The sequence below is a fragment of the Pavona decussata genome, unplaced genomic scaffold, assembly GCF_977016875.1.
Source record: "Pavona decussata unplaced genomic scaffold, jaPavDecu1.1 SCAFFOLD_302, whole genome shotgun sequence".
NCBI lineage: Eukaryota > Metazoa > Cnidaria > Anthozoa > Scleractinia > Agariciidae > Pavona > Pavona decussata.
In genome coordinates, this window is record NW_028145698.1 from 955869 (window position 1) to 982709 (window position 26841).

Genomic DNA, 26841 nt, shown 5'->3' on the forward strand with positions numbered 1-26841 from the left:
GAATGATATTCCATTCATTCCAGAAAAACGGAATGGCTCCCAAAAGAACACCAATACCGTCTATTCTGAGTATTCCAATTCCCAAAGAACGCGCCTTAATGTACGGCCCCTCGGGAAATAGTTAGTTTTGTTTTCCAGAGAGTCCTGATAGTTCCCTCGTCTTCATCTCAGGAAACATCAAGACTCGAGGGAAAACACGAGTCTAATTATTTCCCGCGGAGCTAGCTATAAGGTGCATTGATATAAGGCCACAGAAAAAAAAAGCACAAACAAACAAATAAACGACGTCAAGTCAACTTTTATTCGTTCAAGGCTCTACAAAACATCGTGATGTAGAGTGCAAATTGGAACTGACCAGTCATTTAAACTTTACAAAAACCGAAACTCTAACCGTCAAACCAGCCTTGTTCTTTTTTGTAATATCTGTTCAACAACTTGTTGCTGATTAGATCTTTTACTACAGGATCCAGTTCTTTCATTTTGTCGAGGTGGTCCTTACAAACACAGTTACTGGTTTCTACCAAATCTTTGGTACGGTTAAACATACAGACGTCGTTTCGTGGTGCTATCACTAAAAGGATGGGATAATTATACTAATTGATTAACAAATGCACCGGCCAATTTGAAATTTTAACATCCTCCTCCAGGTAAGACCTTCGGTATTTGAACCTTTGAAAACTAGGTTCATAACATTCCCGTCCCCAGGGACCAAAAAGTCGTTCAAATGCCCTACCCTTAAGTGTTGTAAGGCATCTCCTCGATGACAAATTTTCACTGAGCTATAATCAATCAATCAATCAATCAATCAATCAATCAATCAATCAATCACTTTTCATGCTTTGCAAACAGGGATATATTATATTAATGACACTTTAAACTATTTTAAAGCCGTTTGGAGTGAGCCATCCATTCACAAAGGCCAAATCATGTCGATGAAAACCCCTCTACTCCCCCAAATCGGGGAAAATCTACGCACGATTTCCGCTAGACCAAAAGATAAATCCAGTTCAGGTTCCCCAATCGCCGGGTACGATACAGGGTCAAATTCCCGGGGCATGCCGGGGGCGGGGATGTTGAAGGTTCGAATTGATCGGCACATAACACAGTAAACATCGTAAAAGAAAGTAGATAAATGCTGGTAAATATGCTTTAAGTATAAACGTGATTAATATATTGAAGAATCATGGGAATAAATGTGGATAAATACTGTGGCTATTGTTCTACCATATATCAGAAGTTGCCCTCTAAGGTAACAGTACCTTAAAACTTCTATGTCTGAATAGCCACAAGTCTAGGCCTAAGCTGCTAAATACAATAGCTTATCAAGGGCGCCCAATCGATCCAATGGGTTGAATATCTCTCCGGAAGTCGACCTTAATTGCCTACGAAATTCGGATCTAGTCATTGTAAGGAAAAAATGTTGGCAAAATGTCTCCTCAAAATTCCGTAACAATGGAAAACCAATTGCTTTTGTTTTTCGGACGGGCAAATATTTTGTTCCAAGTGCGAGATATGGCCAGCTAGCGCCTTCGAAAGGCTAGCAAAGTCACAAATTCCGTTTAATGCTGGTTAATGAAATTCTTTTCTCTAAAACGCTATGTAACTCAATTTTCAACTTAAGCACATAAGCAGAACAAACTGTGTTAGTTGCCACAAACCTACCTTTAAATTGGAACCACTAAACGATCTGAGAACTACGAGTCATTAAGACTCATATCCTCATATGACAAGAATAAAATATACAAATGAGGGACTAGGTTTTAATCAGCCGACTCGATTTAGATGGGAGAACGTAATGATCCGAAAAGGTATCTTCACTTAAAACAAAACAAAAAAAAATTATTCTGAGTTAATGTTACCTCTTTAACTTTGTCTTTAACTTTGTTAACTTTTTAATTTGGTAATAAAGCTTGTTGTTGTCTACCTAGCCTGTGAACAGGCTCCCAAGTGGGGTTTAGGGCGAAGACAAAAATCGAACTCAGCTTTCTTTCTTTCTCGCTCCCATACCGCGCTCCGTTTGCCTGGCTCGCCGATTTTTCTTTTCGCCCTATACCCCACTTGGGAGCCTATTCACAGGCTCTTGTCTACCCCCAAAAAACCTCATGGATCAGCGGTGCATCCCGTGACAGTAAACTCATCTGCTCCTCGAGGATTGGACAATATTGATCAGTTTAAATGACACTTAAAGGAGCAGTACCGGTGAGTTGAGATGCCTGGGATTGGAGCTCCTACTAACGATCTTCTGTTCTTTGGTTTCTTTTTAAGTGTGCTATTTCTAAGACTCAACAAAAAATGATTTTTCGAGATAGAGAGGTTTTCAATTGAGTGTCGAAAGTAATATTAATTCGCGTTTGCTTTGGTTTTGCTTTTCTGCGCTCTGCGATTGGTTGGCAAAACTCGCGCCATTTTTTCAACCAACGAGAAACAAAACCAAAACCAATCGTGACTCTCGCACTCATTTTCCCGCCCTTCCGCTAATTACTTGAAATTGCTTTGAATTCTGATTGGTTCCTTGCGTTGCTTACGTCTGTTGTGATTGGCCAGTGAAATTACTTTGGGTTTGCTTTCATTTATTTGTTTATTTAATTATTTATTTATTTATTTATTTATTTATTTTTTAAACCTCTCTATCCCCTGCGCACTATTGGTGTAAATCAGCCTCGCTAATTGCTTTCTTGTTTTCTGCCAAATGACTGAATAATTATGTTATCTCATTGGTTACATGACCATCCTTAAACGTTAATCTTTTCTAATGGCTTTTTCTTGGCAAGAAAAAAAAATAACAATTGCAATTTCCGGGATCGAACTCGTTCGGTACAGCTTAAGACGCACATGCTGTTCTCGTTCTTTTCTTCATTTAACTTCTTCTTGTTCCACCTACGAAGCTACTAACAGCAAAATATCTGAGCCAAACTGTTTTCTAAAAAAATATTGCTACGCAGGTGGGTTACGTTTTAAACACAATAAGTCTGATAACTAAACTTGTGCCCTACGATCAAGACCATTGATCACAGTTTCTAGTTCCCTAGATTCAGCAAGATCTGACAAGTAGAAATTGGCTTTTGTTACCTAACTGATTTATGGTATGCTGGAAGAGCACACCACACTGGCATCCTCATTGTGATTACAATTTTCGTTTCCCCATCCATTGTGTGTGCAATTTTGGATGTACGACTCGTTTCCGGTACATGCTACGTCATCCATCCATATAGGTCCAGATCCCTTGCCGTAATGGGCTTTAATAGGAGCTTGAGAGGCTTGTGGGAATCCAAGCTGCTTGCAAACCACGTGAGCATCATTTATATCCCAGTAATCATCACAAATTGTTCCCCACTGATTGTTATAGAAGATTTCAACTCTGCCAGCCAGTGGAGTACTACCATTTACAAGGCGAAGGGAGTCAACAACTAAAAAACAAGTGAAACACCATTTTTTTAAACTAAATGCTCAGTTACAGTTTTTCGACCTTAGTATATTGAGGTTTTATAACAAAAAAAAATGAAATCAGTTTTTCTTGGTGACTTGAGATAGTTTCATCTCGTTTTGAACGCCCCTTTTAACCAAAGTACAACAACATCGCAAATTAGGGACCGTTCATTTTTTATGAGCATGGGGGGGCTGGTGGGATTTGGGGGGGGGGGGGGGGGGGCCACGAGAAAAAAAATGGCACTAAAGGGGGGGGCTACCAAAAAAAATTGAGTGAAAGAGGGGGGGGGGGGGGGGGTCACCAGCAATAATTGGCTAGTAGGGGTAATTGAAAGTGGCTCAACACAGAAACAGATGAAGAAATTGAATATTATTTCAATTTCCTAACCACTTTTAATTTGTTTTACATACTGAGGTCGAAATCTGCATTTCATATTAACAACAACTGAGGAAATGAAGCATATCTGTTGGAAAAGCAATAATGAATATAAACTGAAGTAGACACCTATGTTTGTACAAGTTCAAATCAATATATAAACGTAACAGTCTCACTATTGAATCATCCGTGGGGGAGTAGTTTTCTGTACTCAGAACTATATCAATAGATTGTTTAATGTTCTGTTTAATAGTACTCACTTTTATAAAGACTGTTGATTGGTAAATTATTTGAACCCAGGAGTATCAGTAGACTCAGTAGTATGCCTAGTGTGAACATCCAGATTAGTTTTTAATAATAGAACTGTTGTTGGTGACTTCAGTTGACGGTAAATCTGAGCAGAGGCCATCTTCAGAAAAGCTTGTAACTGTCATTTTTAATAGCAGTACTTTAATATCCAGGCGCGTAGGAGGGGGGTTCGAGGGGTTTGAACGAACCCCCTTTGAAGATCAATACTGGCGGAAGAAAAAGCACAATGAGGAGGTTGAACAACTACATGAGGTGTACCATGCGAGAGAGTAGAATGTCCGCCCTGGTTCTAAATGCATATCAAATATGATATGCCTGTCAATCTTGACGAGATAGTCAATTTGTTCGAAGGCCTACACCCGAGAATGATGCAGTTTACCAGCTTGGTGTATGACTATCAGCAGATCGAATAGCTATCAGAACTTGGCAGGGCGCGGAATGTACATTGAACTTTCTTGTTTAAGTTGAAAAAATTATGCCGCAGAAATGATGTATATAGCTTAAAAAGCTGCTGTAAAACAAATTTGTGATTCGCCTAAAATGGGTCTAAAAATGCAGGAAATGAGGTTTCTGGGAACCTAGATTTTCAAAAATTTCAGGGGGAGCATGCCCCCGGACCCCCCTAGTAAGAGCGCCTCCAGCGCTCAGCAAGATTTGGGGCTCAACGAACACCCCTATCTAACCCTTACCTACGCGCCTGATATCTGTGTGTCCGCTGTTTTTTTCTGTTTAACATGACTCGTAATCGTTGATTGGTATGCTTCGATCCGTATTTTGTTAGTCAGATCTGTACGTGTATTAATTGTTTCTACTCGAAGGGGAGTTATTTCACGTTAACCATTTGCTTGATTAATTTTTCTAGTTCATTTGAGAATCTAAATGGAAATTTAGGGTTTGCCGTTGTCGTAAACGTGTTGCTATCTATAAAACGTTTTTTTAAACAAGAGAAATCTTTACCTAAGCAGAGAACGGTAACTTTTTAATAGTACTGTAAAGAAATCACAGTAACAATTACGTTTATCTTTGATATAAACAGTACGTAAGCGTTTTGTTAAAGTTAGGAGTATGATTTGTTTCTGGTTGGGCGGGAGAGGGGGGGGGGGGGGGGTCATCAGAAAAAAATTGTTTCTGCTGGGGGGGGGGCATGTGGAAAAAAATTGCATGCTAGGGGGGGGGGTCATACAGTTTCGTAGTGGTAAATAACCAAATCCCACCAGCCCCCCCATGCTCATAAAAAATGAACGGTCCCTTAGGTTCGTCCAAAGTTCTTCTTTTTAGCTTAAATACTTTAAATTACAGACAAAGTACATAAAATGTTGTTTATACCTGCACATACAAATTTTTCCTTTATAGTACTCATAAAGGTCAGGTTTGAGCATTTTGTCATGTCATGCGCAGTTTGGTTTAATGTCTTTTCATTTAAGTTTCCTTTTTATATCTTCTTTTTTGGTGGGTTTGCCAACTTTAGGGTTTTCTCTCTTTCTGCTGGGAGCCTTGGAATTAACGTTCGACCAAAGTAGGAAGATTATCACAGAGAACTAATTGATGGGAAGCCATATTTTCCTTAAAATTTTCAAGTAAAAGTACCTATTTTCATGGCACTTACACGTTTTAGAAATGCACAACAAGTTCTTTCCCTGCTCCGCTTACAACTAGTGCAACTTGCATACCTCCAAAGCCCGCCTAAATAAGGGGTAAGCAATTAAATGGGCAGTGTCACCAGTTTTTAGCGTGCCTTTGAATAGCGTAAAAACATATTTGTATTGATGGGAATGTTAAAATAATGGTTCAGTATTGTTAACAATTTCCGTACAAATATACATAAGCTAGTATTTGTAATCGTTTGTTTCGGATGGCTTGGATGGAAATGGATTACAACTTGAAAATGTTGGCTAATTTTTACAAGTTCTTCCTGTGTGTTTTGGAGAAATTGCTCAAAACAGGTTTATAGTCTGTTCTTCATTGGAGAAACCAGTTAGTGTTTTCCTCCTGGTGCTCTACGAACAATTTCATGTTAGAGAAAAAGTTTTACGTCAAATACTTGAGTAGTTTTGGGCAAAATACAGCAAAGTCTCCGTGACAGTGCTCCTTTAAGAATTAATGAAAAGTTATATTTGGAAATTTTCCTTACTCAAAAAGGGCTTTTCGGTCTTTGGGGATCAGGTGCTTTGGAAACGACTCTTGCTGTGATAAAATGCTACAATGTCCTTCTGTTTATTGTAGCCAACGCTTGGAAACATGACAAAGCTAAGACCTTCTTATGAGGACTTATAATGGGGCAAAGTAGAGATAACACCTTTCCCCCGCAGGGAGAGGTAAGTTGGTCGCTCTTACTCCCTCACATCACTAACCTGAGTATCAGGACTTCCTAAGGGGAGGGGGAAGAGGCTACCACATCACCAGGTCGCGAGATTAGGTAAGACTAAATGGTTTTATTTACCACCTGAGGGCAAAACAGACAGAAGAAGACAGTAAACTGGCGGAGTATCTTCTCCGGACTTGAAGCTCCGTCGGTAGAGAAATAGTTGATCAAATCCTGAAAACGTGGGTTCGATTCCCGCCCAGGTTGCAGATTTTTCTTCGCCTCGTGTGGTCTCCCATTTTCTGAATAATGCTCACACTCGGTAGGGAAATTCATTGGTTCACTACACACTACCGAGTTAATTGTCTAATCCATCATTTGTGTCATTAGTGAATTGTTTAGTGACGTACTGAAAACGATAATCAGGCAAGCGTAAAGTGAAACCGTCAACCTACCTGTGCAAGTTTTACCATCGCCAGAAAATCCACCCTTGCATGCACAACGATAAGATCCACGAGTATTGTTGCAGGTGGCATTGACATCACAAACGGAAGGAGTGGCAGTGCACTCGTCAATGTCTGAGTAGAAGACAACGATGAAAAACAAATATCATTATTGTTTATGTAATGTTAAGGTCTTACTATTTCTAAGTTTAGAATCGGGGAGCTAACACATTGCCAGTGTAATCATTTTAGGGAATCAGCAAAGAAAGGGTTTCATCAATCCCCATGACTCGTCTTTTTGAATTGTTTAGTGCGTCATTGTTAACGATAATCGAGCGAACGCAAAATGAAACCCTAAACCTACCTGTGCAAGTTTTTCCATCGCCAGAAAATCCAGCCTTGCATGTACAACGATAAGAACCACGAGTATTGGTGCAGATGGCATTGGCATCGCAAACGGGAGAAGAGGCAGTGCACTCGTCAATGTCTGAGTAGAAGAGAACGATGAAAAACAAATATTAAAGTTTTAGACTTCGGTTACAAACCAAATATACATGTAAATGAATATGACATTTTTTTAAGTGTACTGAAATAACACAAAAATTAAGCAGTTCTAAAACAGGCCCAATTCACGAGTACATAAAAGTCATTTTCACATGAATGGCCTGCTCTGTACCATCCCATATAAAACGAAGAGATTAGGTAAAACTAAATGGTATTTTATTTACCACCTTACGGCCAAACAGACAGAGAAGAAAGTAAACTGGTGGTGTGGCTATTCCGGCCTTGAAGCTCAGTCTGTAGAGAAATGGTTGATCAAATCCTGAGGGCGTGGGTTCGCTTCCCGCCCAGGTTGCAGAATTTTTCTTTGCCTCGGGTAGTCCCATTTTCTGAATAGGTCTCACACTCAATAGGAAATTTCATGGGTTCACTCTAGCACTCTAACACACACTACAGAGTTAAACTTCTTATCCTTTTTTTTGTGTCAAGCGCAAAAAACTATTTTTCTAGGCAAGGCCTTACTAGATGACTCACTGACTCTGTTTGTGCCTTTCCCTATCTCTCGCTCACACACTTCCCCACTTACACACTCACCAACTAACTAACTGACCAACAAACCAGTTAACTAACAAAAAAAAACCCGAACTATCAAAAGCTGAACTTACCCTCTGTCTCCATGTTACAGTGAGCAAGTACAGATCTACCAGGTTTTATAGTAGAAAACCAGTATTTGTCGCTCACCACCTCTCCCTCACTTGCTTTAATTTCTTTACAAGTTTCAGCTGACAGCTCAGGAATGGAACCGAGGGGAACTAGATAGGAAAATAAGCAAATGACAAGAATGAAAAGCCGTTGTGTTTTCTGTGATATACCAAAAGTTGTACTGAACTGTAATTTCCTAATGTCCTGATGGTATTACACAGTAATAGAAAATAATCTACAATATTGGAGTTCTGAATTTGCCCCAAACTTCACAAAGTTGACAAAATTGACCAAAACGTTGTCATAACCAATAGATGAACCCTAAAATCATCTCAAAGCACGGAAGTCACCGCCGAAGAAAACCTGCCCGTTAAAATTTGATTTCCGTAGTACAACATCAAATTCAATGAACATTGGCCTGTCATACCAAGTTGTTCCGAGTTAAATTTTTGAAAGAGGTAACAAGTCTTGAAGCGCTTGTTCGGATATAAACAAAGTTATAAGCATTCAAATTCTGCGCGAGTAGAATCGCCTCCTAACTCATTCCTTACTCCGCCTTTCTAGATAGCGTTACGACAACACAATTAGTATCTTCTGGACTGGTAGATCAAAAAAAATGCCGTTTTTATCAAATAGACCATGGGCGCTTTGCAGTTGGAAATTTCGGAAACGTTCCGTGTCAAATGGAAAGGCGTTTTTGTTGTTGTTCCAAGCTTACAAAGCCATTGGTAGATCATAACAACGTACGCAATAGCAAGAGCACAAAATGGAAAGGAAAAACAAGTGCAAATGGAACAGTCATTTCCTCTCTAACTCGTTGGAAAGGAAAGAGTAGAGTTCCACCAAGGCGGTCCGTTTGTTCCAAAAATTATTGGTTTGATTCGCGCGGACCATTTGCATTTCAAATGCTAAACAGAAAATTTCGGCTAAATAGAAAGCGCCTCTTGTCTGAGGTATAACTACTCTTTTTATAGTCTCTAATTTATTTGTGTTTTCTGCCTCAGCTTACCTCTTTTCATGTCTCGCCTGTAATAATAACTATCAGGATCAGGAACGAAATCCTCGGGTCTTGCGGCTTCCTTTGTTCTATCATTTAATTCACACATGCCAACCGACATAACAAAATTAATACTTTGGCATCTGTCTTCCTGTCGGCAGACAAGAGCACACTCAAGTCCGAGTTTTGCCATCATCGTCTTATAAGTGTGACGGTTTAGTCTCCACCCCAAGACAGATTTCTCAGACCCTGCGGAAGTACATTGGCTATCTGTTCGGTGGAACATTTGGCTGAGGGAAAGCAGGACTGCGATGTGGAAGACTTTTCTTTCGTCCATTTTGATCAAAAGTGACTGTGCTGTTGGTAAACAGATGTAAGACATATAAAGGTGAGATTCCTGGCGGTCATTCAATATATCCTCAAAAAAATAAAAATCATAAAAACAAACGCTATCAGAACAACAACCGACAAACACATTGGTATATAATACCATTAACGGTACAATTATACCACTTCTAAATCATTGCTTGGCTAATAAACCTCTTCTCTTTTAGTGGGAATGGGAAATCTGTCTGACTTATCATATATGCCTATAAAAATAGGTTCGCACTACAAACACAGTGGGAAAAAAATCGCTTTCATAGCTCACAAAACATGGTTTGCAAAAAATATAACTTCGAGACATTTGTACTACTTGGCAGTTAATTCAGTTTTGTACAATGCGGCTATCCACTTTGTTTTCTCATTAATGCTATTGTTTTGTGATGTTCTCGTTGTCGTCGCCGTTGTAGCTTTTTTTAAAACTCCCTGATATTGTCTTCAGACCTTGATTCGTTTAAGAAAGCTGTCAAATGACCTCTGCAGACCTTGATTCGTTTAAGAAAGCTGTCAAATGACCTCTGCAGACCTTGATTCGCTTAAGAAAGCTGTCAAATGAGCCCCCCTCTCCATATCCCACTTTGTTGTTCAACACATGGAATCACTGTCCAAACATCACCATGGCAGACTCAATACTCGTCAGGTATTCTGCATTATTATTCAACACAACTATAAAAAGTTTGAATAGCAAAGGAGATGAAATAAATTTAAGTTCCAAACGTCAAATGTAGTTTGATGTTCATCACGAATTATTACCATCTTCAGGGCAATACTAAGGTAACTTGAGAAACGACAACAACATTGAGAAAATAAATGATTTCAAATCATTTTAAGGAAGGTTACCTGACGCTTTAATTCAAGAAATTACTGAAATGCTGCAGATAAGTGTAATGGCGGCTAACTCAGTTTAACACGGAAAGTCTAATTCCTAACTATGTGTCATGCGGGAAAATCCATCATCTATTCCACACAGCTCATTCAAAACAACTAACAAACAAAATTTAATCGAATTTAATCGGTGAAATCACCCTTGAGAAATCTTTACTCAAAGACCATTTTGAAGAAAACATCTTTAAAGTTGCGAGAATGGTATCCTAGCGTTGTTCTGAACACTTTGTGGTCAAAAATGTTTTGAAAAGGGTAGCAGAAATGCTATTTTCGATGGCATTGTAACCAGATGTGCCACGTATCCCTCTAGATTACATAAGAATTGAAAATATCCAGAAAAAAGTCGAAAAGTTTAACTTTCAATTGCCCAGAACATCAACACACACAACAACGTTTCTTCAAGCAATTTCACGCGAAACTCTGCCTTACGGCGTACGCTCTTGTGAACAAAAACAAACTATGGAAAAGTAAAGAATTAAACTAAATTACTCCACTTATAAATCCAGTTGAATAATCATAAAAGAAAAACATCTCCCTCTCTCTCTCGAAAAAAAATTGATTCATCAAACCGATAGCAACTACAAATAGTGCAATAAAAGTTTTTATACCTTCCGATATTTATTCCTGTCCGGATGTGAATCTCAAGGCAGTGCGTTCATTAACTCGTTGCTCGATTAAAATTAGCGGAGAAGTGCCCAGTTATCCAGGTAACATCCACTGAAGCACACAAAAAAAAACACCTGTAACTAAAACATCTCCTTTAAATGCAAACTAAAGTATAGTGGGAGCAGCTTATGTTCCCATATGACAGGTTTTGCAAATTGAAAAACTGGCAACCTGCTTTCCAAAACAAGTGTTTGCTAATGAGTGATGTTGACGTACTTGACCTAATTCATGTATTTCCGCTACGTTTATATATCACAACACATTTTGTCTTTCAAAAATACGCAATTATAAAACATGGAGACAAAAATTCATTTTAATGGCGCACCTAGGTCGCGTTCGTGGTGTGAATTGCAACATATTGAATATAGTCATCAAAACTCAATTGTTCCAACGCGTCTTTATGTAAAAATGTAGAACATTTAATTATAAATGAGCGCTTCAAACAATGTCTGATTCTTGGGCACACATCTTGCATTTGAATTTTACAATAGGCCTTATCACGGTTTTCGACGCCATTTTGACGAGTAGGCAAACAGGCTCGAAATAACAGTGTTTGTATGGAAATCCGATGTCAAATAATTTTCATAAAACATAGCCTCTGAAAAATTCATGAATTGGAAACTTTTGGCACTAGGAAAAGGATTTTAAGAAAAAATTTGGAGGGATGTAGCTGTGCCAGAAAGCGTCCAGTCGTGTTTTGAACTTTCCATACATTTTCCTGTATTTTTTTTCCCGCGAGCTATTTTTAGAGCAGTTCACGGCTGGTTCGCTAACAGACAAATGTATGGAAAGTTCAAAACACGACTGGACGCTTTCTGGCAAAGCTACATCCCTCCAATTTTTTTCTTAAAATCCTTTTCCTATTGCCAAAAAGATTTATGAATTTTTCAGAAGCGATGTTTTATGAAAATTACTTGACATTGGATTTCCATACAAACACTGTTATTTCGAGCTTGTTTGCCTACTCGTCAAAATGGCGTCGAAAACCGTGATAAGGCCTATTTTCTTTAGCTGCTTTACAAAACTATTCCGAGATAGATCATAATCACTCAGTAAATATTTTTACGATGTATTATAAGTTTAACGCACATTTCCATTCAAAAACTTCCCATTCGTAGATACCTACATTAAAATTTGCATGCGGAAGTGTATGTTTAGGCCGACAAGTGCAAAATAAATGTTTGCTTTTTTACCAGTCAACTGTAGACGCAACGTTCAACCTTTCTTATCCTCTTTACTCTCGCCCTTCAGACTCGTCATCAAGGTGATTTGATTTGTTTCGTTTGATTTTTTTAGCTTCTTTGTGTAATGATTTCTCGAATATGAACTAAAGAAAACTAGTTTGCAATGAACTACATGTTTAAAGCATTTCCTCAATCATTTAAAAAAATTGCCATTAATGATACCATTAGTTATATTTACACGTGCAAACTAACCAAAACTGTGCTGTATCCCTTTCTGTCCTTTAGGAGAAAACAAGTCTTTAATTAAAATATTTAATTACGATTGCCAATGGAACCTTTGTCCATGGTTCTTGACAAAAAGGATTTTGCATGTGGATCTAATTGTATAACTCTTATTCGTCTTAACTTCATGTGTATTTTAACGAATGTAATTTACGTTCATCCGTCCTCAGTTTCTTTTTAGTTTGTTCAGTTTTCACGCAAACAATCATTTAACACTTTTAATATTCCTTCTCGTTCATTTTAAGAATTTATTTGAAAAAAATCAAGTGTTAAAAAAAATAATTATTACTAGCAGTTTTTTCTCCCGATATCCATTGAAGTGATTCTATTGGAATGCATTGCGCATTTTTACTGCGTATAACTTCTTCCGTCATTAGTGCGCACGCACGTTGGAAACATCAAGCCCTGCTCAAATGCACATGATAGTCAATGATAGTTGATGATAGTTAAAACTCGCGTTCTCGTTTCACCACCAACTATCATTTACTTTGAGCGTGTTCAAATTCTTCATGATAGTTGATGATAGTTTTCCTGTTTGATGACGCGCATGATAGTTGATGATAGCTCTTTGGTCAGCTGTTTCTCAAGATTAATTTTTAGTTAGTTCTTTCATCAACTGAAGGAAAACGGGGCAGGCTGCCGCTTTCTTTCGCTGAGAAAAATTCATCGATACGAAGTTTTGTAACTTAAAGCGACGTCATGTTTGCAGTGTTCGCTAATGGCTTTTGTCAAACTATCGTCGGTTATCACGAGTTTCGTTTAGCCGTTTGACCACCCGCTTGATAGTCTCCTTACTCAAAGTGAATTCTACTTAGGGAAGGCATTTTCATAAGAGGTTGCCTGATTTTTTAATTTAAGGAATTTCTGAAAAGATGCAGATAAGTGTAATGGCAACTAACTCAAATTAACACGGAAAGACCACAAAGCGGTGTAATTCCTAACTATGCATCATACAGGAAAATCCATCATCTATTCCACACAACTCATTTAAAACAACTAACACCAAAAATTTAATCGAATTTAATTGGTCAAATCACCCTTGAGAAATCTTTACTCAAAGACCCTTTTGAAGGAAACGTCTTTAAAGTTACGAGAATGGTATCTTAGCGTTGTTCTGGACACTTTGTGGTCAAAAACGTTTTAAAAAGCAGACGTGCTACGTATTCCTCTTAATTACAAAAGAATTGAAAATATCCCGAAAAAATCGAGAAGTTTACCTTTTAATTCTACAGAACATACACGCACACAACAACGCTTTTTCAGGCAATTTCAAGTGAAAATCTGCCTTACTGCGTACGCTCATGCGAACAACTACAACGACAACAACAACGAAAATAGACTATGTAAAAGTAAAAAATTAAATTAAATGACTCCTCTTAAATCATCATAAAAATAAATTCTCTTTTTGTCTCTCTCAAAAAAAAAAACAATTGATCTATTGAACCGATATCTTCTAATAAATAGTGCAATAAGAGTTTTTTTACCTACTGATATTTATTCCTGTCCGAATGTGAATCTCAAGGCAGTGCGATCAATAACTCGTTGCTCGCTTAAAATTAGCAGAGAAGTGCCCTGTTATCGATCAGGGAATATCCACTGAAGCACAGAAAAAGCACCTTTGACTCAAATGTCTCCTTTAAATGCAAATTAAAGTATAGTGCATGAAAGTTAGGTTTCGCAAATGGAAAGATTGGCAACCTGCTTTTCAAAAGAAGTGTTTGCTAATGGGTGATATTGACGTACTTGAGGTAATTTATGTATTTCTGCTACGTGTTTATATCACAAAGTATTTTTGTCTTTTAAAAATGCGCAGTTGTAAAACATGGACACAAAATTCATTTAATTAATGGGGCATCTAAGTCGCGTTCTTGGTGTAAATTGCAATATATTAACTATAGTCATTAGAGCCCAATTATCTAAACGCATCTCTAAGTAAAATTGAACAGAAGACATTTAATAATAAATGAGCGCTTCAAACAACGTCTGTTTCTCGAGCGAGAATCTTGCATTTGAACTTTAAAATTGTTTTTAGCTACTTTGTAAAACTATTCCGAGATCATAATCATTCAGTAAATATTTTTACGATGTATTATAAGTTACACGCACATTTCCATTCAAAAAATCCCTATTCGTAGATACCTACATTAAAATTTGCATGCGGAAGTGTATGTTTAGGCCGACAAGTGCAAAATAAATGTTTGCTTTTTTACCAGTCAACTGTAGACGCAACGTTCCACCTTTCTTATCCTCTTTACTCTCGCCCTTTGGACTCATCTTGAAGGTGATTTGATTTGTTTCGTTTGATTTTTTTAGCTTCTTTGTGTAACGATTTCTCGAATATGAACTCAAGAAAACTAGTTTCCAATGAACTACACGTTTAAAGCATTTCCTCAATCATTTAAAAAAATTGCCATTAATGATACCATTAGTTATGTTTACACGTGCAAACTAAACAAAACTGTGCTTTATCCCTTTCTGTCCTTTTAGGACAAAACAAGTCCTTAATTAAGTTATTTAATTACGATTGCCAATGGAGCCTTTGTCCATGGTTCCTGAGAAAAAAGATTTTGCATGTGGATCTAACTGTATAACACACATTCTTCTTAACTTCATGTGTATTTTAACGAATGTAATTTACGTTCGCCTGTCTTTAGTTTTGTTTTAGTTTGTTCAGTTTTCACGCAAACAATCATTAAACACTTTTAATATTCCTTCTCGTTCATTTTAAGAGTTTATTTGAAAAAAATTAGGCGTTAATAAAAACTAATAATTACTAGCAGTTTTTTCTCCCAATATCCGTTGAGGTGATTCTATTGGAGTGCATTGCGCATTTTTACTGCGTATAACTTCTTCCGTCATTAGTGCGGACGAACGTTGGAAACATAGAGCCCTGCTCAAATGCACATGATAGTCAATGATAGTTGATGATAGTTAAAACTCGCGTTCTCGTTTCACCACAATTACTTTGAGCGTGTTCAAATTCTTCATAATATGTTTTCCCTTTTGATCACGCGCATGATAGTTGATGATAGCTCTTCGGTCAGCTGTTTCTCAAAATTAATTTTCAGTAACTTCTTCCGACAACTGAACGAAAACGGGGCAGGCTGCAGCTTTCTTTAGCCGAGAAAAATTCATCCATGCGAAGTTTTGTTACTTAACGCAACATCATGTTCAGTTTTCAGTGTTTACATTCGGTAGGTGCCTGAAACTTATGGCTTACGTCAAACTATCGTCGGTTATCTACGAGTTTCGTTGAGCCGTTTGACCAACCGCTTGATAGTTTCCTTACTCAAAGTGAGTTCTATCTAGGGAAGACTGAGGGAGGAATTTTAAGATAGGTTGCCTTGTGTTTTAAGTCAAGAAATTTCTGAAATGCTGCAGATAAGTGTAATGGCGACTAACTCAAATTAACACGGAAAATCCAAGAAGCGATCTAATTCCTAACTATGCATCAAACGAAAAATCCGTCTTCTACTCCACACAACTCATTCAAAACAACTAACACCGAAAATTTAAACGCATTTAATCGGTTAAATCATCTTTGAGAAATCTTTACTCAAAGACTATTTTGAATGAAACGTCTTTAAAGTTACGAGAATGGCATCTTAGCGTTGTTCTGGACACTTTGTGGTCAAAAATGTTTTGAAAAGGGTAGCGGAAATGCTATTTTCATTGGCATTGTAACTAGATGTGCCAAGTAGCCCTCTAGATTTCATTACAATTGAAAACATCCCGAAAAAAAGTCAAAATGTTTGACTTTCAATTCCACAGAACATCAAAACACACAACAACGCTTTTTATGGTAATTTCAAGTGAAATTCTGCCTTACGGCGTACGCTCTTGTTACACAAAAAAATCTATGTAAAAGTAAAGAATAAAACCAAAAATTTAATCGAATTTAATCGGTCAAATCACCCTTGAGAAATCTTTACTCAAAGACCCTTTTGAAGGAAACGTCTTTAAAGTTACGAGAATGGTATCTTAGCGTTGTTCTGGACACTTTGTGGTCAAAAACGTTTTAAAAAGCAGACGTGCTACGTATTCCTCTTAATTACAAAAGAATTGAAAATATCCCGAAAAAATCGAAAAGTTTACCTTTTAATTCTACAGAACATACACGCACACAACAACGCTTTTTCAGGCAATTTCAAGTGAAAATCTGCCTTACTGCGTACGCTCATGCGAACAACAACAACGACAACAACAACGAAAATAGACTATGTAAAAGTAAAAAATTAAATTAAATGACTCCTCTTAAATCATCATAAAAATAAATTCTCTTTTTGTCTCTCTCAAAAAAAAAACAATTGATATATTGAACCGATATCTTCTAATAAATAGTGCAATAAGAGTTTTTTTACCTACTGATATTTATTCCTGTCCGAATGTGAATCTCAAGGCAGTGCGATCAATAACTCGTTGCTCGCTTAAAATTAGCAGAGAAGTGCCCTGTTATCGATCAGGGAATATCCACTGAAGCACAGAAAAAGCACCTTTGACTCAAATGTCTCCTTTAAATGCAAATTAAAGTATAGTGCATGAAAGTTAGGTTTCGCAAATGGAAAGATTGGCAACCTGCTTTTCAAAAGAAGTGTTTGCTAATGGGTGATATTGACGTACTTGAGGTAATTTATGTATTTCTGCTACGTGTTTATATCACAAAGTATTTTTGTCTTTTAAAAATGCGCAGTTGTAAAACATGGACACAAAATTCATTTAATTAATGGGGCATCTAAGTCGCGTTCTTGGTGTAAATTGCAATATATTAACTATAGTCATTAGAGCCCAATTATCTAAACGCATCTCTAAGTAAAATTGAGCAGAAGACATTTAATAATAAATGAGCGCTTCAAACAACGTCTGTTTCTCGAGCGAGAATCTTGCATTTGAACTTTAAAATTGTTTTTAGCTACTTTGTAAAACTATTCCGAGATCATAATCACTCAGTAAATATTTTTACGATGTATTATAAGTTACACGCACATTTCCATTCAAAAAATCCCTATTCGTAGATACCTACATTAAAATTTGCATGCGGAAGTGTATGTTTAGGCCGACAAGTGCAAAATAAATGTTTGCTTTTTTACCAGTCAACTGTATACACAACGTTCAACCTTTCTTATCCTCTTTACTCTCGCCGTTCAGACTCGTCATGAAGGTGATTCGATTTGTTTCGTTTGTTTTTTTTAGATTCTTTGTGTAACGATTTCTCGAATATGAACTCAAGAAAACTAGTTTACAATGAACTACACGTTTAAAGCATTTCCTCAATCATTTAAAAAATTGCCATTAAGTGATACCATTAGTTATGTTTACACGTGCAAACTAAACAAAACTGTGTTGTATTCCTTTCTGCCCTTTTAGGACAAAACAAATCGTTAATTAAGGAGGCTCACAGCAGTTATTTTGGACTGAGGGTGCAAAATTTTGAAATTAAAATCTTGCATAGAAGATAAACGTCGATCTCCTTCATACGACATCATCATTTCAACACATGATCAAAGTTAATTTTTTCATCAGTTTCCAAGCAAAAACTATTACCATAGCAACGGTAGCGCAAAGTTTCTCATTTTAAACATTGCCCATTATCTCGAAATCTAGTCAGACACTTTATGACGAAACTAAAGGGATTTAAACGACTCAATCTTGAAAACTTGCAGTTAAAATTAGAGAAAAAAAATATTTAAGAGCGTTTTCAAGTAAATGATGAATCATTTTTACATGGTGATTTTGTTTATTCTGCATTTCTCACCAATATCTCTGGCAAAGTAAAATTTGACACTTTTCTTTTCTGTCAAAAGGTCTTTCCTCATAGCAAAACATTGTAAATGTATATAGAACTTAATGGGCGGCTCTGATTTTAAACTGTTTAAGTTTGAAAACAGTTAAATAAAACGCAGATCAGTGAAAAAGTTTCTACTTTGTATAAATCGAGCTATCTTAATTAAAAATGCCCCAACAGTTTTTTAGGCTCAAGAACCAAAACCGGTATTGGTTGAAAAGGCTGAATCTTGGTCAAGTTTCAGTCGTTATTCGTTTGTGGGCAGCATTAAAAGCCGGAAAATCAGGAATCCGGAAAAGAGAAACCGGAATCCGGAATCCGGAATCGAAAACTACAATACGGAAACTAAACGTTTTCTGCTAGCAAAAAAGTTGAATGTTTAGTTGGAATAAAGTGACCTCCTTATCAAACGCAAATTTTATATTTTTCGATACTGGACACCAGAGAAAAAATCTAATTATAAAAAGAACTCTTTATATATTTCCTGCCAATGAAAAATGAGTCTTCTCACGCTTTCAAAATGATCGCTCGCGATCAAAGTTAGTCTATAAACGGCCTCTATGTTCTGCTTTGAAACTGTATTAAGTTTTCTGGTGACTGCAAACATCACCTACGGTAAATTGAGTTCACAAGGTTTCATTTTGCATGGCCAGCAAATTATCCGTTTCAGTTTGCAGCTTGATTAATTACGCAGAAAAACATCCGCAATGACGAACATCTCACGGCAACATGACAAACTCGGTAGTTCGACAATTATTCGGTATTTTGGGGTAAATCAAATAAATAAATGAATGACGACCCGGAATAATATCAGTAAATGCACCAAATGATTTTCATCAGACTTCGCTCTTCTAACGCGCTTCGGTTCCGATTTGATGAATTACCTGGAACTTTCCCTCACTCTGCCTGTAGTTTCACTTTGCTATCTTCCGAAAAATTTAACAGCCTTTTTTTAGAACAAGTTGAAACGGGGTATCCGGAAAATGGATGAAACAAAAGAGGAAGAAAGTATGCACTCAGGTAACGTAACGCTTGTTAATTGGAGAGTCCGCCATCTTTACGGTCTGAAGCAATTCTCGTTGCCTGTCACCTGTACGTTGTCTCTCTCTGTTCCGTAAGACGTTGCTTCCTTAAAAAACAGCGTTTTCTTTTATGCCAACGAGTGATTTAAGTGTTTTTATTCCGTATTTTTACCCCAAGTCATATATTTCACAATTCAATATTTCTCTCTCCGTATTGTAGTGTCCGATTCCAAATTCCGGATTCCTGCTTTTAGTGCTTCCTTGTAGGCGAGAGGCCAAAAATTAGTGTGATTCAAACAGTGATTACATGGCGGTCGAGGAAGAGTTTCAAAGAGATGAAATTGGGAGACAAACGCTTGCCCCAATGGAAGACGTGAGAAGCAAGAGTATATATTTGACATTTTAAACGTTGAATTGCTTTTATTTTCCAGGGATTAATATTCAGCTGCCAGAGTTGAGACAGTCTTAATTTACTGCAAATATAATTTATCGTGAGGTACAGAAATTTTCCATTTGTACCTTTCCGCACCTTTTTAAATTTGGTAAACAAATTTCTGGGAAACCAAGGCGAAAATTATGGGATGTTGATCTGAATTGCAAATTATATGCAAAAATGTATTTCTCACCTTCGACTTAATCCGTTGACCGTTAATGCTAAGAACAAAATTAAATGTTGCTCCGTGAAGGGAGTTTTCCTGCCTTTTCTCTGGAGATTTTACAACCCTGATGATGTCCCATGTGGTGGTAGAAAACACCGAGAAAAGTACGTAAGGATAAAATATTCGTCGTACATCGAAGCCGAAACTCTAAACATTTGAGGATGAGGATGGGTCGTGGTCGCTGAAGAATCCTCGTTAACTTTGAAATTTAATTTCGAAAACAACCTCCTCCTACTCTAGCGAGTCTCCCGGTAATTTTCGTTCCGTTATTCTGTTTTCCCAGCTTAGAATTTATTGAACTTAACTGTGATGCAAGTTGATGTTCTACTTGATTGAGTTCTGATAATAATTAAGAGCCATCCAGAGCTCGGATTTAACGTTTGCGTATTTACTCAGCAGTAAGGTGAATGAAATTATAATTTAAAACTGTGACAAAACCAATTACGAAACTATAGTTTCTCCCTATTACAGTAGTGTTGTTCATTGATTTCTTGCCCAATAAAACGTTTGTGGTGGGCTATATTTTATTGCAGCATTGAGTACCGCTTATCTCGATGACAAATTCTCGAACTACCGGTAGTGCATCGAATTATTGAACTAATAAGAGGTATCTTCGATTTTAAGGTTGGACACAATAGATGCAATGGATTGTCGATTGAACAGAACTTCAACGCAACCACCATAAACACGAGCTAATATAAAGCCAAAAGTGAGCTTTTTTAACATCTGCATAGTGATAGCTGAATCGTGGTAATTTCTGTTATTAATTGTCTGCACATCTGTTGTTGGACCCACTGAAGAGTACTTTAATGAAATGAGCTCTCCGCTTAAAGTGCCCCTGGGACGAAAATTTCATTTTCCATCTTTTTGCATTTTCGTGTAGAATATGACCTTCTTACTCATGTTACCAAATTTCAATCCTTTACGGCGATTGGAAGTATTTTTTTTTAGCTTTTTATTCGAGATTTCACGGCCGCCGTTACTTGGCCTTGTTCCGGAAGTTATGACTCAAATTACAGGAAGTGACGTCATTGGCTCAACACGAAAAATTCCACATGGCTAATTTTCATATAGATTTTACTTCATAAACTGTATTCTGCTGTTATTTAGTTCGCAACAGCTAATACTTCCAATGGCCGTAAAGGATTGAAATTTGGTAACATGAGTAAGAAGGTCATATTCTACACGAAAATGCAAAAAGATGGAAAATGCATCATCAGTATCATCAGCATAATCGTTTTAATTGTTATTATTATTATTATTATTATTATTATTATTATTACTATCTTCTCTGATGTTTCTATCAAATCTGTATCTAAATTTAAAAGGTAGTTACCCAGCAGTTATCCTAACGTAACTGTTATCTATCTCCAGTGCGTCTTAAAGTCAAGTCTCTAACAAGGAATGATCAAGCCTCACCATTAAAGTTAAAGAGGTAAGACTTCATAAAACACCCTCTTTCTTATACCTGACCTTAAAGTTAAGGTGTGGGTAGACTTTTGGCTTAGGTTTTCCCAAGCTAAAGGCGGCTGGCACTGGTTTCCATCACTTTGCAGTATTTATACTTTTGACAGATTAATAGAAGCATTCTTTATTACTTGATACAACAATAATGGCGTGAAAACTATGCCTTAACATTTGTGAACAAGCTATGGTCATTTTCTTGACACAATAGGTTACCAGAGCAACGGGATGACCTGTTAAAAACACCTCTAATTTTATCTTTAAGTGGTTATAACTCAAAAACGAGCTCGGTGACCCCAATTTATTATTATGGAACTGTAATCAGCATGCTTAGATACAATTTTTTGCAAAATGATGAAAAATTCTACCAGAGGGTAAAATTAGGGGTGTTTTTAACAGATCATTCTATTGCTATGGTAACCTGTTATGTGGAGAAAATGACCATAACTTGTTCACCAATATTGCAACTACTACTACTACTACTACTACTACTACTACTACTAGTAATAATAATAATAGTAATAAAAATTATAATAATAATAATAATAATAATAATAATAATAATAATAATAATAATAATAATATTGGTACCATTATTGTTGCATCAACTGATAAAGAGTGGTAGTATCGATCCGTGAAAGTGTCAGTGCTGGAAAGTAATGCAAACTGGTGCCAGCCACCTTAAGATGAATCTTGAGTATTGTTGATGAACCAACGGTTCTTTGAAAGTGACAATACAAGTTTCCTTTAGATGGCTTTACGAATCCTGCCCCTGTTATCTGCGTTGTCGTGTTGGTTCCTTGCGCAAGAAACTTTTCTCCACATTGTCTGTCCTAGGTATATAAATGGATAGTTCATACCATGTCAGCAAACTGTTACCTGAAATCGAACAAAATGTATGGGATAACTCTGATATGGACTCTAATCTCATCCAGGGGGTATAGTAATACTTCTATTTTTTTCTTTGTCACGCAAACCAGTTTTATCTTTCAATTTTGGCCCGACTGCTCACGATTTCACCTTTACCTCTGAAAGAGAGAAACGAGAACCATGTGTTCCAGGACTGTCCTTTCTTGTTCTTCACTTCCAGTCGCTGATCCTCTATTTAACTCTTTCTCTCCAGGTAAATTTCAGAGGAGGGATGAGAAGTCACGAAAGACGCGTAAACCTGGAAATTACTGTGTAAAGAGGTGAGTTGGTTATTTATAATAGATAAATCTATAACTATTCTTTGGTGAGTCATTATTGGGTTGTTTAAGGATGCTCTCAACAGTTTTTCTAGCATTGGGGTGGATCTTTTCAAATCAATATTTCGCAAGAAAGGCTTGCTTTGATTTCTGTTATATTACATCACCTTTTCAATCCATGGTCAAATTGCATGTTTTTGTTGGTTTCTAAGCAACAGCTGTTAACCTAGCAACGATGGCGCAAAGCACTTCTTTAAATAACATCTCGAAATCTAAATAGAAACTTTACAACAAAACCTTCAGGATTTAAACCTGAATCATCCTAGACGATTTGTGGTCGAAATTAGAAAATAAATTCGGCAAAGCGTTTTCAAGTAAATAAAGAATAGTTTTTATGGGTTGATTTTAGTTATTGCCGCATTTTTTTGTTGAAATTGCAAGAAAAATAAAACTTATAACTTCTCATCTCTGTCAAGAGCTCTTTTATCACAGAAAAACATTCTTAAGAGTCATTGTCTGAGAAAACCAGGCAGAGGTGAAAGATGGGGGTCGGCCGATTTCCTTCAAACTTTCACCATTTAATGTCTGTCCGAAATGATAATGAATGATGCTATTTAACAATTCTTCAGCTGTTGCGTTTCGTAGTTTGACCACCCCCCCCCTGTTTTGACCCTCACTGACCCTGATGTCACGCAAAATATATGCAGAATTTGAAGGTCAATAAAATATATTTCGTGTCATTTCTGGGGACTCATATCGATTGCTTGTATTGTTTACGGTCTAAAAAACGTTGTTAACGGAAAATACCCCGACATAATATAAAACTTAATTTTTTATAGACTTTTGCAATTTCCTTGCGATCGTGAAAATGTCTTGGGCCAAATGTGAGGCAATTTCGAAACTGTTTTTCTCAGAGGTGCAACGTTCCTTTCCGAAAATTTCAAGATATTTTTTAAGCCAAACATCTGTTCTCCCAAAATCAGCAAACTCTAACTTGAGCCATTGAAATGCGTTTGCATGAGCCACGCTCGCAGTCAAACTGACTCGGTATTTTTGCTAATAAAGTTCCACAGCGGGTTTTCCTTTCATCTTCTTCTTCTTTTTTGGTTTTGGATAAGCTCGATGAAACTATCCTAGCTGTCCGAGATAGAACTTCCCTGGAAAATTTAATTGAGTGTCGCTTTGGGCAGGAATAACATCAAATTGGTGTTAGCTCACATTTGATTTGGTTAAGCGTGACATGTCACGGTACATTGGCAATAGGCCTTATCACGGTTTTCGACGCCATTTTGACGAGTAGGCAAACAGGCTTGAAATAACAGTAAACGTAGAAAGGAAAGTTCCTTGGAGATGCGTGACACTTGAAAATGTTTTCGGATTGGATTGATATAAAAATAATTATCAAAAAGTGTCAAAAATGGTTTGAAAGAAACACAGACGTTTCGGGTATATAACCCTTCTTCAGTGTAGAGAAAACCGTTGAAATACGCTACTGGAAACACGCGCGCATATGAATGGTAGCGCGCGCATGTATTGAAAGTTATAATTCAAACGTAGTTAAAATTGATGTTAAGTCCATCCGGCTGAACAGTCCCAAGTTGGAAAATCAACCTCATTTCACACTGCTTTCGCTGGAGGTTTGTCCCATTGCATAGCCTCATACCCCGCACCCGGATATCTGAAATACTGTGATCCGTGGAGTTGAAATGTTGGGCCACCGGGAACCCTGGAGTGTTGTTGCGGATGCTGCGTAAGTGCTCGCTAAAACGGCTCCTGAGGGTCCGCCCGGTTTCACCAATGTAAAGAATGGTAGGGCATCGGTTACAGGATATGCAGTACACAAGATTACTGGACTGGCAGGTGAAATGACCACGGACAGAAAAAGAGTAGCGAGGGCCTCGTATCTCGGTGTCTCGCCCCCGTTGCCATACTTGCCAGTACATCAGCAAAGACACCGAGATACGAGGCCCTCGCTACTCTTTTTCTGTCCGTGGTCATTTCACCTGCCAGTCCAGTAATCTTGTGTACTGCATATCCTGTAACCGATGCCCTACCATTCTTTACATTGGTGAAACCGGGCGGACCCTCAGGAGCCGTTTTAGCGAGCACTTACGCAGCATCCACAACAACACTCCAGGGTTCCCGGTGGCCCAACATTTCAACTCCACGGATCACAGTTTTTCAGATATCCGGGTGCGGGGTATGAGGTTATGCAATGGGACAAACCTCCAGCGAAAGCAGTGTGAAATGAGGTTGATTTTCCAACTTGGGACTGTTCAGCCGGATGGACTTAACATCAATTTTAACTACGTTTGAATTATAACTTTCAATACATGCGCGCGCTACTATTCATATGCGCGCGTGTTTCCAGTAGCGTATTTCAACGGTTTTCTCCACACTGAAGAAGGGTTATATACCCGAAACGTCTGTGTTTCTTTCAAACCATTTTTGACACTTTTTGATAATTATTTTTATATCAATCCAATTTGAAATAACAGTGTTTGTATGGAAATCAGATGTTAAATTACTTTCACAAAACATCGCTTCTGAAAAATTCATGAATTGGAAACTTTTAGGAATAGGAAAAGGATTTTAGGAAAAAAAATTGGAGGAATGAAGTTGTGCCAGAAAGCGTCTAGTCGTGTTTTGAACTTTTCATACATTTGTCTGTAAAGCGAACTAGCCGTGAACTGCTACTAAAAATAGTTCGTGGGAAAAAAAGTACAGGGAAATGTATGGAAAGTTCAAAACACGACTGGACGCCTTCTGGCACAGCTACATGCCTCCAATTTTTTTCTTAAAATCCTTTCCCTAAAGCCAAAAGTTTCCAATTCATAAATTTTTCAGAAGCGATGTTTTATGAAAATTATTTGACATCGGATTTCCATACAAACACTGTTATTTCAAGCCTGTTTGCCTACTCGTCAAAATGGCGTCGAAAACCGTGATAAGGCCTATTCTCAAACGTGATCATAAACAGAACACATTTCTCGCTTCTTTTAACATTTGCATCTTAAACTTGGTAACAACAAGCTTTTCCCTGATACTAGATTAAGTCTTGGAGTCGGTCTGTTGTCGATAATTGTTAACTAAAATAAAAACAGCAACAAATACCTGTGAAACTTGCCACGCCGAGAGAAGCTTGCATGATCACCGAACCTCCGATATGTTCGTTACATAACAGACAATTGAAAGAACAACAAATCTTCCTTCTGTAATGCGTTGGGTTCCGCCATAAATCTGAAGTTCTCCTTCTGGTCTGTGGATTCGCCTTGCTATCCTGTACACGAGATATTGAATCGAATCTCAGTCAGTCTTGGTTTGGGAAGCAAGCGTGGCGCGACGGGTTCAAAGATCTCCGAAGCCGAGTTGATTCTCAACAGAGCACGTAAATTTGATGTCCCTGAAGATGAGAAGAGAGGAATGACTGTTTGCCCCAGACATCGCAAGAACCTTACAACAGACTGGACCGGCCGAAAACGGACTATGTGTTGCCACCCAAGTCATATTAAAGGGACAACGAAAGCTGTGGTAATACACAAACCAACCCGACGAGTAAATGCCAAGATGTCACAAGGCATTTTTGAGCTGCATAACGCTGTTATTCCCATCGGTTCAGGTTCGTTTTATGTTAACTGACTGACTGCATACTAGACTCATTTAAAAAATATCAACAACATAGCATTTACGGCCGTGGGAACCGAACGCCGTGGCAAGTTTCACAGGTATTTGTTGCTGTTTATATTTTAGTTAACAATTATTGACAACAGACTGTCTCCAAGACTTAATCTAGTATCAGGGAAAAGCTGTGTTGTTACCAAGTTTAAGATGTAAACCCAGGAGCAGCTAGTCGGAAGGAAGGGATTTTCATGGGTGAACGTTTACAAGAAGAATGGGAGAGCTCCCGTTGCTTGTTGTAAACAAGCAAATCTGTATCTTTTGTTTGTTTTGCAAATAATCTAGCATTTAGGCAGCGGGGTACACGCGTGAGTAAATGCGGTAGTTCATTCTTCAGTTTCGTTTCTTTTTTTAGTAGCCTAACAATTACAACAAAGACTTTCCTTTCAAGATACAGTGCAATCACAGATATAAAGAACCCAGTACGGTATATAATTTTTCAGGAAGAGATAATGAAAGTTGAATTTACTTATCCAAAAAGTTAGAATTAAATGGTGTAATAAACAGCACCATTTTTCCTTTGAACGGTTACAGTTTAGGACTTCATGATAAAACTATGTAGCGGTTTATTTGGTTTTCGTCTAAGAATGACTTA

General features: G+C 37.5%; 1 protein-coding gene across 1 annotated transcript in view; it reads right to left on the reverse strand.

The window, feature by feature from the left end:
* The window catches only part of LOC146454389 (scavenger receptor cysteine-rich domain-containing protein DMBT1-like), a 46674-nt gene extending 35675 nt beyond the window's left edge, over nt 1–10999 (reverse strand). The window contains exons 1-5 of the mRNA XM_085095505.1: nt 10931–10999; nt 9069–9413; nt 8023–8169; nt 7221–7343; nt 6869–6991 (exon numbers count right to left, since the gene is read on the reverse strand). Coding sequence (XP_084951631.1) covers nt 6869–6991; nt 7221–7343; nt 8023–8169; nt 9069–9393 — 718 coding nt within the window. The 5' untranslated portion in view covers nt 9394–9413; nt 10931–10999. The remainder of the gene's footprint in view (nt 1–6868; nt 6992–7220; nt 7344–8022; nt 8170–9068; nt 9414–10930) is intronic.
* Nucleotides 11000–26841: the final 15842 nt, after the last annotated feature.